The sequence below is a fragment of the Lipotes vexillifer genome, unplaced genomic scaffold (genome assembly GCF_000442215.2).
Source record: "Lipotes vexillifer unplaced genomic scaffold, Lipotes_vexillifer_v1.1 scaffold505, whole genome shotgun sequence".
Lineage (NCBI taxonomy): Eukaryota > Metazoa > Chordata > Mammalia > Artiodactyla > Lipotidae > Lipotes > Lipotes vexillifer.
The window spans coordinates 3,050,904-3,067,422 of record NW_006785581.1 but is presented as its reverse complement, the minus strand read 5'-3'; the positions used below and the strand labels follow the sequence as shown (position 1 = coordinate 3,067,422).

The window sequence follows — 16,519 nt, the reverse complement described above, 5'->3', positions numbered from 1 at the left end:
CCTCAATCTGACCAAAAGCATCTACCAAAATCCTGGGGTTAACATCACTCTTAATAGGGAAAAGTGAGAAGCATTCCCTTTACAATCAAGAACAAAATAAGGGCGTGTATGATCACATTCAAGACTTTATTGGAGATCTTAGCCAGCACAATAAAATGAAAAAGAAAAAGGCAAAAGAATTGGAAATAGAGGAGACATCTATGATTACTAACAGTAATGTGAATGGATTATCTGCATAGAAAACCCCAATGAAGTTAGACAAAAATTATTAGAAATAATAATAGAGTTTATCACTATATTGCATTCCTATATACCCACAAAACACAGGTAGAAAATATAATTTTTAGAAAGATACCATTTACAATAGCAATTAAAATGAAAAGTACCTAGAAATGGATTTGACCAAAGATTTATAAGACCTGTATGACAAAGTTTAAATATTTATTTGAAGTCATTAAAGTCCAAACTAAATGTTCATGAATAAAAAGACCTGGCATAATAAAATGTCAGTTGTTTTATTGAAACAACTGGAATGTAATTTCAGTCAAAAAACCAAAATACTTTCCCATGTGAAATCTGACAAGATGTTTCTAAAATTTACACAGAAAGACAAAAGACAAAGGATAGCCAAGATATTCTATAGATGAGGAATAAGTTGGTAAAACCTGTCCCACAAGATAGGAAGAGTTATTATAAAGCTGTATTAAGAGAGTGTAGTATTGGTGTAGGGATAGACAAATCCTGGAACAGAATGAGGCCTAGTAATAGCCTTGTAATTGCCATTTGGCATACATGGTATTGCAGATCATGGAGAGTGGGGGAAGAGGGACTTCTCAATAAATGGTAACATGATATATATTATATATGTATAATATATATGTATATATATAGATATATATATGTGTGTGTGTAAGAAATTAAATTTGACCTTCATATCAAACACAAAAATCTTTTCCATGTATATTAAGAATTTAAAAGAGAAAGGCAACAATAATGTTAAAATGCTAAAAATATTTAGATGTAATTATATGAGAATAGGTTTTTGATCTTAAGGTAGGAAAGGGTGTATTAAACGAGACTTTAAAAATACTAAACCATAAAAGAAAAGATTGATAAAAATTTTGTTATATTAAAAGTATCTACTTTTGTCCATCTACAGCAGTGGTTCCCAACTGGAAGTGATTTAGCCCACAAGGGGACCTTTGCAGTATCTGGAGGCATTTTTGGCTGTCACAACTGGGGAGAAGGTGGGCTACTGGCATATAGCGGGTAGAGTTCAAGGAAGCTGCAAAATATCTTACAACGCAAAGGACAGCACCTCACACCAAACAATTATCTGGTCCAAAATGTCAATAGTATTGAAGATGAGAAACTGTGATTAAAGATACTATTAAGGGGCTTCCCTGGTGGCACAGTGGTTGAGAGTCCGCCTGCCAATGCAGGGGACACGGGTTCGTGCCCTGGTCCAGGAGGATCCCACATGCCGCAGAGCAGCTGGGTCTGTTGGCCATGGCCGCTGAGCCTGCGTGTCCAGAGCGTGCTCCGCAATGGGAGAGGCCACAGCAATGAGAGGCCCACGTACCGAAAAAAAGATACTATTAAGAAATAAAAAAACAAAACTTGTGCTGGGATAAAATATTTGCAACACATATAACCAAAAAGCAAACAAACAAAAACACAATAACCAGAGTTATACAGTATTTCTACAAATCAATTAGAAAAAGATAAATATACAAGTAGAAGAATGATTAAACAACACAAATAAGCACTTCATTGAAGAGAAAACATATGGTCAAAAGAGACTCATTCATGTTCTTAATCAGGGAAATGAAATTAAGACCAAAATGAGGTATCATTTACACCCTCCAAATTGGCAAAAATTAACAAATAAGACAATATGAAATACTGTAGCAAATGTGTGAATTAAAAGGAACACATAGGGCTTCCCTGGTGGCGCAGTGGTTGAGAGTCCGCCTGCCAATGCAGGGAACACGGGTTCGTGCCCCGGTCCGGGAAGATCCCACATGCCGCGGAGCGGCTGGGCCCGTGAGCCATGGCCAGTGAGCCTGCGCGCCCGGAGCCTGTGCTCCACACGGGAGAGGCCACAACAGAGAGAGGCCCGCGTAATGCAAAAAAAAAAAAAAAAAAGGAACACATATTCTGCTTATATCAAAACCGAAATACAAAGAAAAAAGGAATACTAAAAAGGGAAAAGAACACCTGAGATTTCTGAGACAATATCAGAAAGATGGGCATGCACGTAACTGGAATCACAAAGGAAAAGAGACCACCCAGTTCAAGAAAGAGAACTTCGCTAGGAATCACAGAAGCGCTTCTATGTGTTCCATTCCAATTACAAACACCTTGATCCCCACATAGTAACCCTCATCTTGAATTCTGTAATCACTTCCTTGCTTTCTCAAAAAAAATGGTTTTATCATCTATGATCCATTTTGAGTTAATTTTTGAACTAACTTGTGGAGGTTTGTTATTTTGCATATGGATGTCCAGTTGTTCCAGCACCAGCTATTGAAAAGACTGTTGTTTCTTCAATGAATTATTTCTGCACCTTTAGAAAATGGCCATATTTGCATGCATTTATTTCTTCAATCTCTGTTCCATTTGACCTATATGTCTATCCCTTCAACAATCCCACGTTGATTTAAATGGTTTTATAGTAAGTCGTAAAATTGAACAGTGTAATTCCTCCAAATTTATTCTTCTTTATCAAATTTGTTTTGACTATTCTAGTTCATTTGCCTTCAGTATAAATTTTAGCATCTATTTATCTATATCTACTAAAATCCTACTGATATTTTGATTGGAATAACAAATCTATTAATCAATTTGGGGGATAACTGGCATCTTTTCTAAGTTGAGTCTACCAATCCATCAACACGTTTCTCTCCACTCACATAGATGTAATTTGTTTTTCAACAGGACTTGTAGTTTTCAGCATACAAATCTCATATATTTTAAAGATTTATACCAAAGTACTACTTTTTTTTGAGTTACCAATTGCTGTACTAACCAATGTTTCTTGCATTACACACTTTCATTTCTTTTTTCAGTAGTTCTTCCAATGAGGGTCTACGAATGTAAACTCTTAGTTTTTTCATGTCTAAAAATGCCTTTGTTTCACCTGTACTTTATGTAATAGTTAAAATGCTTCTAGAAATCTAAGGTGAACATTTTATTTCACTAAGAATCTTAAAAATACTTTTGCATCTAATGTTATTAGTGAGAAATCTATTGAATGTAGATGGCATTCCCTTTTCTTCTGAAAGATTTTAAGATTATTTATCTCTGATGTTCTGTAGATTGACCATAACATATCTGGGTGTGAATTTAATTTTATTTATTTTGCTTCATACTCAGGATTTATTTCCATTTCTGGAACTCATGTTTTTCTTCATTTCTGGAAAATTTTCAGCAATTACCTATTCAAAGGATTTTTTCTTACACTATTTACTCAATTTTCTTTTTCTGAAACTACTAGCAGATTAATGTAGAAGCCACTATATAGCCTCCTGTCACTTTAATATTTTTAACCTCATTGTCTCTCTGTTGCACTGTACAATGTGGGAATTTCTCAGTACTATTTTCCAATTAACTAATTCATTCTTCAATTGTGTCTGATCTGTAATTGATACCATCTATTGTTCTCTTTATTTAAAGTATGATTTTACATTTAATAATTAATTCTTTTTCAAATTCATTTTTTCTTTTTAAAATTTATTTACTTTATTATTTTATTCTATTTATTTTTTTTGGCCATGTTGGGTCTTCATTGCTGCACGTGGGCTTTTTCTCTGGTTGCAGTGAGCAGGGGTTACTCTTCATTGCAGTGCGCAGGCTTCCCATTGTGGTGGCTTCTCTTGCTGCGGAGCATGGGCTCTAGGCATGCTGACTTCAGTAGTTGTGGCACGTGGGCTCAGTAGTCGTGGCTCATGGGCTCTAGAGCGCAGGCTCAGTAGTTGTGGTGCATGGGCTAAGTTGTTCTGCAGCATGTGGGATCTTCCCGGACCAGGGTTTGAACCTGCGTCCCCTGCATTGGCAGGCGGATTCTTAACAACTGCACCACCAGGGAAGCCCATATTCATTTGTTCTTGTTTCATTTATATCTGTTTTAATTTAAATTATTTCCTTATCCTTTTTATTGACAGTATCATCTTCTTTTATGTTTTTAGGCTTTGCCAGAATCTCCTACCTGGAGTAAGTTCACTTTCTAAGAATTGATTTTGTTAGTGGCCTTTGTAGCATTAAATCTTGTAAGTTTTTGAATTTTGGTCTGTAGGCTTAAATTTACTTGTTTCTTTTACTGTCCTGTCTCTTTTCCTCTCTGCATATTTATTTATTTTCCCTCTTGTGTTTGGTTTAGGGGTTACCTCCATTCTGTCTCCAGATTCTCGATCTAGAGCTAGGATTTAAAATAAGAGTTTGGTATTATTTCTCTGTGGCAATATTAGGGATGTGGTGTATCAAATACCATTTGAAAGTATACATCTATGTTCTTCCTTTGTCAGCACATGAAATAGCACCCCAGGAGTACTATGAAACTGTGGCAGTGGGTGAGAGAGGGGGAGGGTGCTTTCAACCATCTTTCATGAGTAAGTAAGAGTACACCCAGTCCCTGGCTTTAAGTAGAGTTAAACTGGCAAGTCCCCTGTCTTAAGTGGTGCACTTTTGGTCCACTTCATCCTATAGGTGCTACACCCTGACACTATAATTTCCTAACTCAGAGCCCCACAAGATTACAGGCTTATAATTCTTCCTCATTTTTTTTTTTGTGGTATGTGGGCCTCTCACTGTTGTGGCCCCTCCCGTTGCAGAGCACAGGCTGAGCAGCCATGGCTCACGGGCCCAGCTGCTCCGTGGCATGTGGGATCTTCCCGGATCGGGGCATGAACCCGTGTCCCCTGCATTGGCAGGCGGACTCTCAACCACTGCGCCACCAGGGAAGCCCCTAATTCTTCCCCTTTTTAACCATGGGAATTTTCACCTTACATTTGAGATCAACTGTCATTTTGGATTTCTTTTTTTATAATGTATTCATTATTGCTATGCTTTGGGGACAGAGAGTGATTCCTTCATGTGCCAGAATTTCATTCATAAACAGTTTCTGTGCCTAGATATGTAACTGAGAAGGACCCTATGGGGCCTTCCTGGGACAGACTCCTCCGCATATCTTCTGCTTTAGCTCCTCTCGGAAGTAATAGAGAATAGTATCTGATGCACATTTCCTGAGTTGTTTTACAGATGTGAAAACCCCCACCAAATGGAAGATGTTAACTACTTGATGACCATGAGCACGTAGCCCCCAGACCTACTAGAGCCTAATGTTAACCCCTGTGACACAGCCCTGTTACCTCATCATCAACCAATCAGATAATTGTGCATGAGCTGATCACATACCCTGTACCCCCTACTCCCTCACCTGGACTTTGAAAATGCTTTCCTGAAACCCATCAGGCACTAGCTGTCCCAGACTACTTGTATGGTGAGTTACAATAAACACTGCAATTTCCTTCACCATAACCCAGTGTCAGTAGATTGGCTTTTCTGCAGGCAGGTGAGTGGACCCAAGTTTGGTTCAGTAACAGATGTGTCCATGACACACAGATATTTTTAAAGAATTCAACTTTTAGTAATTTTGAGAAATAAAATGGAACATGTAGAATAACCTACGGAGCATATAACATTTAGATTTCCCAGTGGAAACTTCACAGGAGACAGAGATAACTACCTTTCCCTAAACTTTCTCAAGCAATAGATGTATATTTAAAAGTCTGTATTACCTTAATATATTCTTTTTAAATTAACTAATTAATTTATTATTATTTTTATTTTTAGCTGCATTGGGTCTTCGTTGCCGCGCGCGGTCTTTCTCTAGTTGTGGCAAGTGGGGGCTACTCTTCGTTGTGGTGCGCGGGCTTTTCATTGCGGTGACTTCTCCTTGTGGAGCACGGGCTTCTAGGCACACAGGCTTCAGTAGTTGCAGCACACGGGCTCAGCAGTTGTGGCTCGCGGGCTCTAGAGCACAAGCTCAGTAGTTTTGGCGCATGGGCTTAGTTGCTCCATGGCATGTGGGATCTTCCTGGACCAGGGATCGAAACTGTGTCCCCTGCATTGGCAAGCAGATTCTTAACCACTGTGGCACCAGGGAAGTCCCAATATATTCTTGACTGCTGATTAAAAGTGAAGTTTTTTTGTTGCTGTTGACTTAAACATTAGCTAACAAAGGCACAATGATAATCAAAGAATTCCATTTTTTCCAGAGGAAATCTCTCATGCTTACTTAAAAGAAAGCAAAAACTTGTAAGTCATACATACGGATAAATGGCTTCCTTAATGTTTCCGAAGACCTGTTTCCCAGTCATTATGATGGTCAACTGCGTTGTCAATTCTACTAGACAGCCTCCAGGATCACACTAGTAAGGAGAAAAAGGAGAAAAATAAAGTAAAGGATGAAAGATGGACTTCTGCAACAAAAGAAATCCCAAACCAGAGGGTGAGAATCTGAAGATTTGCATTGGAACAGATATTAAAGAAATATAAATGGATATTTAGTTCCAAGTTCCAAGCATGATCACCAGTCTAGCAACATTAGATTCAGCTGTGAAATATGTTAAAAACAGATTTCTGGGCCTTAGAAAATTCCTAATCTTTGTATCTGGATTAGGGCTGGAAGTTGTTATTTTCTCCTTGTGATCTGGATGCACAGCCAGGTTTGGAAACCACTGAACTGTTCTAACTCTGTACCCGTGGTAGAGCCCTTTTTGCTGTACCTCTAGAAAGTTATTTATCCTTTGATGGAAGTCTTCAGGAATACAGAACTTACTTATTCCAGTTCATAGTTCATATTTTATACCAAACAATAGGTACAATATAACTTCTTGCCCAAAACGAACTGGAAAGTCTATCAGACAGCAGGATTCTAAGACCAATATGCTCTGTGGACAGTCAGTGTCTTAGACTTTTCCTGCAGCTTAATAAAATCTGAGTTAGTGCGGGGCACACCTAAAGGGATTTAGTTAACACTGAGTTACTGAAGCCACAAACCTCACCTCTCTAGAGAATTCTTACCTCTTCACTTCTCCACACATTAAACAAATATGTGTATTTTCCAGGGTAGCCCACAAACTTCCCTTTAAAGAAAGCTACATAGAAGCAGGACGAGTAAAAATTTACAAACTGAAACAGGAACATTTTCAAGGTAAGACTGCTCTCATACTCCTGGTGAGTCCGAGGAATTTCTGGTAAATAAAAAACACCAAAGTTTAATAATGCACCTTCCTGCTTCTCATTTTTTTTTACTCCCTGGGATAAGTGGATATCTAGTCATATTATTCTGAGAGTCTGTTGAAATCTTCCCCACTCTGGTCATAAGTGACCAATATTAAGTAGCTATGGATGTGCACTAGGCTTTCAATTAGAGATTGTGTGTTAATCTAATCAGCAGAGAAGGCTGAGAAACCGTCATTAGTACATTTAGAGGGATGAAGTACTTGCCTGGGGTCACACAGTCAAAATATGGAATTCAAGTGCCTATTAGACTGAAGAGCCTCATGCTTATCCCCGTAACACTATATGATACCCTGTAAACACATCAGATCTCGCTCCTCTGTTTTCAATGAGGTGTAAACAAAGTAAATCTTATGAAGGGCAGCGGATGATTTCAAACTGAATTGTGCTTTCCTCTCATGAATTAAACGGCTTTATCAGTTTTGAAAACAATGTTATGCAAACGGTGGCAGTAATAGTACATATTTTCCCTCTCCTTTACTTAAAATGCATGATCATGATATATCATTTTATGAATTCCAAAGATAAGAAAATGTTAGAGTCTCTTCACACCACAGTAAAAAAACATGAGGCATGAAAGAGTAAGGGGCCATGCTTTTCTGAACTGATGATCTCCCAAGAGCACAAGCTGATCCAGCCAAATCCATGACATTTTCAGCAACACTGAAATAGTAACACATATTCTAAAGACACAGATAATGCTTCCATTTTACTGAAATTTAGCTGCATTTCTACAAAATCTCTAATGTGAATACAAGAGATTTTTCTCATTGACAAAAGCTGAGATATTTTTTAGGTGCTTTGTTTGTAGGTGCTAATTGCTATAATTTTTTATTTTTTGGCTGTTGCTAGCAGAAAAAAATAAGCAAAACTGAGAGAGAAGAGCTCCAAATTTGAAAATAGTATTTAATGACAGCTGCTTCCCAGTGCTGAGTAAATACTGTGCTGCCTTTTTGGTTACCACTGGGCACACTGTCAGTGTAAAGATTTAGAGGAGGGGGGCATGAGCTCCTGGAGAAAGCAGTCCCAGAAGAAGCTGAGGCCTGGAGTTGAGTCTCTGATCTCATCTCCAACTTGCTGGGGGCAAGGCCAGGAGCAACAGTGCTCTGTGCTAGTCTTCCTGACTGAACCTACCACTCCACCTGTGACCCCTTCACCTTCACTCATGGCTTTAGAAGAACTTTTTAAAAGAACATAATCCAGGTTCTAACACATGACAACTGAAAAGAGAAGCACTAACTTTTAGATTTATTCAGGAGGACCTGATTGTTCTGTTTTCCTCACAATGGTTTTCAAAATCCAATACCTTCTAAACACCATACACATGAAATAAAAATTATCTGTGTCTTCAGAAACATGTGAGGATTTTATTTAGGCTTCAACTAACCCCATCAAGGAAGGATTAAGGTAAGAATACTCCAAAAGATCTACAGAGTCCTAATTCTTTTTAGTTATTTTTCCTGCTTCCACTATAATAGGCCTGAATGTAGCTGTTAGGGGATTCTGAAGTACCAGGCTATGGGTCTATCTGTAGAGCAAAACTGCCTTAAAATGTGCCTTTAAAAAATGAACTCCAGGCGCGCGGAGACCCTCTGCACCCCTACGAACATGGCGCTGCGAGTGGCACAGAGCGTGCGGGCCGCAGTCTGCAGCCTGCGTGCCATCTCTGCGCCCAATGCGCCCTGCCCGCTGCAGCCCTGGGGATTGCGGGCGGGCGCCATCCGGGCGCTACGCACCGGCCCCGCTCTGCTGCCGGGCTGTAAATTCACAGACAAACATGAATGGGCAACAACAGAAAACGGTTTTGGAACAGTGGGAATCAGCAATTTGGCCCAGGAAGCTTTGGGAGATGTTGTTTACTGTACTCTGCCTGAAGTTGGGACAAAATTGAACAAACAAGAGGAATTTGGTGCTTTGGAAAGTGTGAAAGCTGCTAGTGAACTCTATTCTCCTTTATCAGGAGAAGTAACTGAAATTAATGAAGCTCTAGCAGAAAATGCAGGACTTGTCAACAAATCTTGTTATGAAGATGGTTGGCTGATCAAGATGACACTCAGTAACCCTTCAGAACTAGATGAACTAATGAGTGAAGAAGCCTATGAGAAATACATAAAATCTATTGAGGAGTGAAAATGGAACCACTAAAGAAACTAGTTTGAGACAAAACAAAACAAAACAAAAACGATCTCCCTTGGGGATTATCCAGAATGGAGGTATAGCATTGGTAGGAACCCTTTTTCAGAGTCATACTAATGATTTGGCCGGCTTACCCATTTTTGTAATCCAGGCAGATATCCTTTCATAAAAGAAATTCAAGATCAAGATGACAATAAAGTTCAAGCACGATCCAGTAAGAGATGTGGTTATCTGGGGAGTGAGGAAACTTCTGACGTGCTTTAAGGATGCTTCACTTTCCATGAAGCTAGCAAATGTAGCAAAGACTGACAGGCGGTATACAATCACAGCTACCATACACGCAATGACCAGAGACATCTGGGGAAGGGAAACAAAAACTGGTCACTCTCATTTCTGAATCCCTGTGATGCATATATATCTGAAACATACTCTTCTCTTCAACTCATATATTAAGTTTAGCAGATCTGACATGGAAAGCAAGCCAAGTCAGTCCCTCTCACCATAGATGGCAAGAAATGAAAACTAGGAATGTAAAAGGGTTAGCGATAAGCGTATGGTAGCAGCTGAGTAAATCGAAAATAGAAAAGTATTCATTGACCATCCTCTAGGTCTATCCTTTAGAACGAGTTGGAAAACTACCAGCAAGCCAGAGTCTGTTTGTGGCCTTACCTGTTCTTGCGTGGCCCTTAAGGTAAGAATATTTTTTGTTTGTTTGTTTGCATTTTTAAAGGTTGTAAAGAAAAATAAAGACAATTATGTGTCAGAGACGATTTGTGGCCCACAAAGCCTATAATATATCCTTTACAGCAAATGTTTGGTAACCTCTGCTCTAGGTTGTAGTTAAATGTGTAGTGTGAAGATCATTTACTTTCTCAAGAAAAATACGTTTAAAGATTCGATTTCATTTCCCCTCAGAATACTGCCATTAGTAGTCTGATATGCCTGGTAGTTTAGATATTTGTATAAATTTTATACCTTTACATATTACAAAATCACAAAGATCTTTATATCAATGATTGGAGAATTTTATTGTGAAAGTTGAGGAACTGAATCAAATTGAATGAGTACTAGAAATAAATGACAGTGATCTTTCTGGAACCACACTCCAGAATATTTTTCAAGGAATGTCCCAAATTGATTATCACCCCCTTTTATTCTATCATCTCTCCTAAAATGATTGTTATATCATCTAGGAAAACACACATTTAAAATAGAAAAACCAATAACTTTATCAAAAAAGGTTAAAGATAAAACATTACAGGACAATATGGAATGGTGAGGTTAAAATACAGTCTACAACTGCTAATTATTTATACTTCAACAGGCTAACTTCTCAGAGGGTAACCTTGCCTGTTTTCCTAAAACTAAAGGTCAACTGTAAGAGGACATAAATTTTGAAAGGGGAGGGCAGGAAATAGATTATGATGATGGAGAAATCTGTCAGGTAAAAGGCATGGAAAAAATCTGACTCCCTAACAAGGGGATACGCTAATTAAATTCTTCATGTAGAAGATGTAACATTTTCTTCCATTTATCTTGGCAAGAGAATGAACCTTAATGTTATAAAGTTTTTCATTTTGTATAAGTATGTTAAATGGATAAAAGATAAATTAATAATTATTTTTTAAAAACTAAACAAATAGTCTGTAATCAAATTATTTATTTTACTGTTCTGGTTTCAAGTTATCACCAAATTAACAAAGAGCTGGGGGAAAGGGGAGGGACGGGCTTTAAGATAAAGCACCTCTCTCTCCCCCCAACTCTTTATCCAAGGTTTAATCATGGCACATCCATGTAAATTACAGTTTATTTTATATAAGAACTCCATTCAAGATAAAAAAAAATACTGTGGAGTGGGAGGGAAGAGAGGGACTCGAGCCATTGCAGACAAAACTGTTGAGGTAATCCCAGTATGATCTTACATCAATAGATAATAATAGTTTTTAAACAATGCTCACCCATAAAGTCACTGTGGCTCCCGATAAAAAGTACCATGGAATACGACTACACAGAGGCAAGTAAGGTTCCACTTCCTGTAATTTTGAAGAAATCACAGCAAAATTCAAAATCTACACTCAAAGTTGGGAATCCAAGCAGTAGTCAAAATCACAAAGCCAATGTTAAAGTAGAAACCTCCCCAATGTGTTCACCACAGCTCATGGAATGCTACATTCTAGTAGTGGTTCCTTACGTTTAGGTAGAAACCTTTAGGGCTCTCAGATGAAATAGTTTACAAATGATATGAGATATAAAGAATACACATTATTTCCTGAGTGTTGAATTAGAGTTGTACTTAGGGAGAGGGAGACAGGAAAAACAAAGTCAAAACCTGAGGGCTGCTGCTTAAGTGGACATGCCTTAATGATGTTAAAATTTTCTAACTGAGTTAAATTGAATTGAGTTGAATGCACTGCTATGTAATTGCTCTGTATGATATTAAGTAGGGTGCCTTCTTTATATTTATGGGATTAATTGTCTTCTTCCACACAGTTCAGGGGCCCAGAATTTTCTATAATTATGGTTTTTTAAGTCATTAATGGAAGATATTAATTATACCAGCTGATATTTTTAGCTATATCGAGAGGCAGTTAGATCTTACGGCCAAAATAATGGCATACAGTAAAAAATAGTTGTCAGCAGAAATCTAAATCATGTAATTCTATTTAACATATAAGATTTTACATCTGTATAGTCTCAAGGATTTTTCAGAAAGGACTGAATGCAAACAGAACATAGCAGTCAGGGTAGGCTGCCCAAGAGCTCTATTGAACCCCAGGATGTGTGTGGATACATCTGATTATGTACATGTGTATGCATGTGTGTATCCAATGTGTCTGTGTGTTCGTGTGTGTGTGCATATTCGTGTGTGCATGTGTGTGTGTCCATTCCTGCATGTATGTGTTCCCAACAGACTCAAATGTAAGAATTCTGGTTATGCTTAACCACTGAAGAAGCACTGCAATGAAGTAAAACAAACAAACAAAAAAAACCTCTCATTTCCAAAGACATTAAAGCTAAGTGAAGTAGATGATTCACAGTGAATCAATACATATTGTTTTTCAACTGGTTTCAAATGTAAACATTCAGTATATCTTGCTTTTGGTCAACGGTGTTTGGCAAAGCCAATAGGCCTGCTTTTATTTTCTTTTTTATCCCATTAAGTATGAACAAATACACATCATGTCATTATTATGAAAATATCTCTTTTAATATATTTTTTATTAATTTCAAATAGCCACCCAAATTATTAATGTATTTTCTGAGGTGATTTTTCTCTTCATTCATTTACTGAATTTTTTGTAATGTTTCAAGGCAATTTAATAAATGTTTAGTGAACGCCTGTACTATGAGAAGAATGTTGAGTATTATACACAAGAACAGTGTCCTGAACAGAGTAGGGAATTCTACTGAAGAGATTTTTAGAGACATATTCTATTCTCTCTTTAATAGCAGCGCCATGTAACATGGTGATTATAGATTATGGAAAAGTGGGGACTCTAAGACTATGCAGCCAAGAGTCTGCAAAGTATCTTCCATTTTCAAATGAAACAAAAATGAGGTACCAAGAAGTCAAATAACTCAGTCAACAACATACAGCCAGTTTGCCAGTTATCCCAAAATCTAGACTTTCCTTTCCAGACACCAGTGCAATGATCTCTCCATTATAATTAATTAGAATGGACTAGGTGAATAACCTTTGGTCAAATAAAGCAATCACTCATAAGCCCACTACCTTAATACAATACTATTAATTTTCACCCATTAACTTAGTATCATTTCCATGTCTATATATTTATATACAAAGCCCACAGCATGCACACTATTTTCCATTTCATTTTATTTCACTTAGTATTAAAACTATGTATTTCATGATATGATGACTTGGATTTGCTTCAAAATAATCTAGTGGCAGGGAGGGGTAGGTGTATAAATGAAAAAAGATTGCCCATGAAATAATAATAATTGAAGCTGGGTGATGACTCCATCGTGGGGCTCATTATACTTTTCTACCTACTTGTGCATGTGATCAAAATGTATATTAGAAGCGAGTAAACAAGTTTATATGATTTATATGTTGTAAAGTATTTTAAAGGCAAATTGAAATACACATCATTACTTGAGAGGCCACCCACAGCTTGGTGTCCATTGGAATATACTGCCTATTTCAGTCTCCTAATATACCTTAGTCACTGCATTCACTTTCCTGTGTGTACACATAGCTTCAAATTCAGGTCTCAGCTGGAGCTGCTGCTGCTCCTCCTCAAAGTCCACCAGGTCCCACTCATATTCCAGTCTGGCTTGTCGCTGTTTCCAAAACTCCAAAAACAATGTGACTATGGGCAAAGAAATGCATAAGAACAAATATAATAAAGAGATGGAGGAATAAGTGAATAAGGAGATAATAACTAGATTTTTCTTTACTTTAAAAAATCATTTTGGTTGTATGACGGTTCTTCTGTCGCTGTTTGATGATAAAATTATAAATTTTGGCATAATACTATGTAATAGTATTGAAATAACTCATATATAGAAATACAAATTCGTTTCTTAGACAGCAGTCCATGCAAGAAAAATTTTTTTCAGGCACGCTATTCTCTCTTCATTCAGATAATTTGAAATAATATTTAAACTTGACTTTTTACTAACACCTAGATTTTGTCTGCATGTCTTTTACTGAAATCATTCAAGCAATTGTACCACATTCTCAGGCTTAGGGAAATTTAAGGAAAACATAGGAGCCATTTCATAACACAGTATGTCTCTCTCTCTCTTTCTGTGCCTCTTTGTCTCTCTCCCTGTCTCTGTCTCTCTCTCTCTCTCTATATATATATAATATATAATATTATATAATATAATATACAATATATATAATTTTTAAACAAGCTTTCACTTAAAGAATAACATATTTACAGAAAAGTATATAAAACATTACCAACACCCCCAGAAAAACCTTCCCTTATAACCCTTCTAAGGCACAGATGTAACTAGTTTACACACACACACATATATATATATAAACACACACACACACACACACACACACACACCAGTTTCTTTACCCATTCATCTGTCAATGGACATTTAGATTGTTTCCACATCTTGGTTAATGTGGAGAGAATTGCAATGAACACAGGAGTGCTAACATCTTTTTGAGATCCTGATTTCAATTATTTTGGGTAAATACCCAGAAGTGGGATTGCTAGATTATATGACAGTTCTATTTTAATTTTTTGAGGCACTTCCACACTGTTTTCCAGTTGTACCATTTAGCATTCCCACCAGTAGTATGCAGAGTTCATTATAATTCTTCACATCCTCATCATTTTGGTAATAGCCATCCTGACAGGTGTGAGATAACATCTCATTGTGGTCTGATTTGCATTTCTCTGATAACTAATGACATTAAGTATTTTTTCATATATCTGTTGGCCATTTGTATAACTTCTTCAGGGAAATGTCTATTCAAGTCCTTTGTCCATTTTTAATCAGGTTAGGTTTTGTTATTTTTTTAAAACTATTGAGCTACAGGTGCTCCTTATATATATTTCGGAGATTAACCCTTTATCAGATAGATGGTTTGCAAATATTTTCTGCCTTTCAATGGGTTGTCTTTGCATTCTGTTTATTGTTGTCTCTGCTGTGCAGAGCATTTTAGTTTGAGGTAGTCTAGCTTATTTTGTTTGTTTTTGTTGCCTGGGCTTTGGTGCCATCTGCATGAAATCATTGCCAAGACCAATGTCATAAAGATTTTCCTTATACTCTCTTCCAGGATTTTTACAGTTTCAGGTCTTATGTTTAAGTCTTTAATCCATTTTGAATTGATTTTTGTGATGGTGTAAGATGTGAATGAAAAATGTTGCCTGCCATATCGGTAACAAAGGATGTTGCAGCCATCAAGCCACTACAGCCCAGATGGTGAGCCCTGAGGGAACTCAAGATGGGAAAGAACAGGATACTGGCCCCAGATAGCTAAGGTGCATATCAAAGGAATGATTTCAATTAGCCCAGATTCTTCCATCTTCCCATACAAAGAAAAGTGCTAATTCATTAACTTAAGGTATCTGGTTTTCTTTAATTAACAGTAATCTTTTGATGTTCTGACTACCTGGTCTTTGTTGCAAAACTCCTATGTATCCTGGCTCCTCCCTTACCTCTTCAAAGCAGTTCCTCAGAGCTATCTGAGAGGCTGCCTCCTGGGCTTGAAGTCCTCAGAAAGTCTGCCAAATAAAATATAATTCTCAACTTTCAGGTTGTGGATTTTTTTTTCAGATAAGGATCCAATTTCATTCTTTTGCATGTCGCCGCCCAGATTTCCGCAGCACCATTTGTTGAAGAGACTATCCTTTCCCCATTTTGTTTCCTTGGAAATCCTGTTGAAGATTAATTTACCATATACATGTGGATTTATTTCTAGGCTCCATTCTGTTTCATTGGTCTGCATGTCTATCTTAATGCCAGTACCATACTGTTTTGATTGCTGCAGCAAACAAACAGTTCCTAACTGGTTTTCTCCCCAGGGCTAAAAGTAGAGGCAGCAGACACAAATGCCCATCTTCCAATCTTTCTTTGAAAGAGATCTACTTGCAGACTTTAAAAGCTGCTTGCCCGAGGGTCCAGCTTCCAAACAGCCTGCATCTAGGTGCTGACTGGGATCTTCCCATTTGGGATACTGATGGGTTTGGGCACACCCCCCAAATACTGGGAACCACTAAGAACAAAGAAAGCAGCTTGAACAATCACAGGCCACACTTTCAAGGCTGGGAGAGGTAGCTGTTTTACCTAATGAACAGAAATCAACACAGGGAGGCAAGGTAAATGAAGAAACAAAGGAAAATACGTTCCAAATAAAAGAACAAGATAAGCTGCAGAAAAAGACCTTAATGAAATGAAAACAAGCAATTTACCTGATAGAGTTCGAAATAATGGTCATAAAGATGCTTACTGAGGTCTTGAGAACAATGCATGAATAAAGTGAGAATTTGAACAAAGAGACAGAAAATATAAGAAAGTAATAAACAGAGATCATAGAGCTGAAGAATACAAAAATTTTATTGTAAAATTCAATAGAAGGGTTCAG

General features: G+C 37.4%; 1 protein-coding gene and 1 pseudogene across 2 annotated transcripts in view; one reads left to right on the top strand and one right to left on the bottom strand.

Annotated features, from left to right (window-relative positions):
* ANO5 (anoctamin 5) overlaps positions 1–16,519 on the bottom strand; it is a 76,508-nt gene that overhangs the window by 9,817 nt on the left and 50,172 nt on the right. Inside the window, exons 11-15 of the mRNA XM_007457635.1 lie at positions 13,624–13,775; positions 11,400–11,474; positions 9,576–9,798; positions 7,087–7,256; positions 6,334–6,431 (exon numbers count right to left, since the gene is read on the bottom strand). Of these exons, the coding sequence (XP_007457697.1) occupies positions 6,334–6,431; positions 7,087–7,256; positions 9,576–9,798; positions 11,400–11,474; positions 13,624–13,775 (718 nt within the window). The remainder of the gene's footprint in view (positions 1–6,333; positions 6,432–7,086; positions 7,257–9,575; positions 9,799–11,399; positions 11,475–13,623; positions 13,776–16,519) is intronic.
* On the top strand, positions 8,887–9,463 carry LOC103069940 (glycine cleavage system H protein, mitochondrial pseudogene; annotated as a pseudogene). Its single transcript, XR_014368647.1, has one exon. The product of XR_014368647.1 is annotated as a glycine cleavage system H protein, mitochondrial pseudogene (transcript).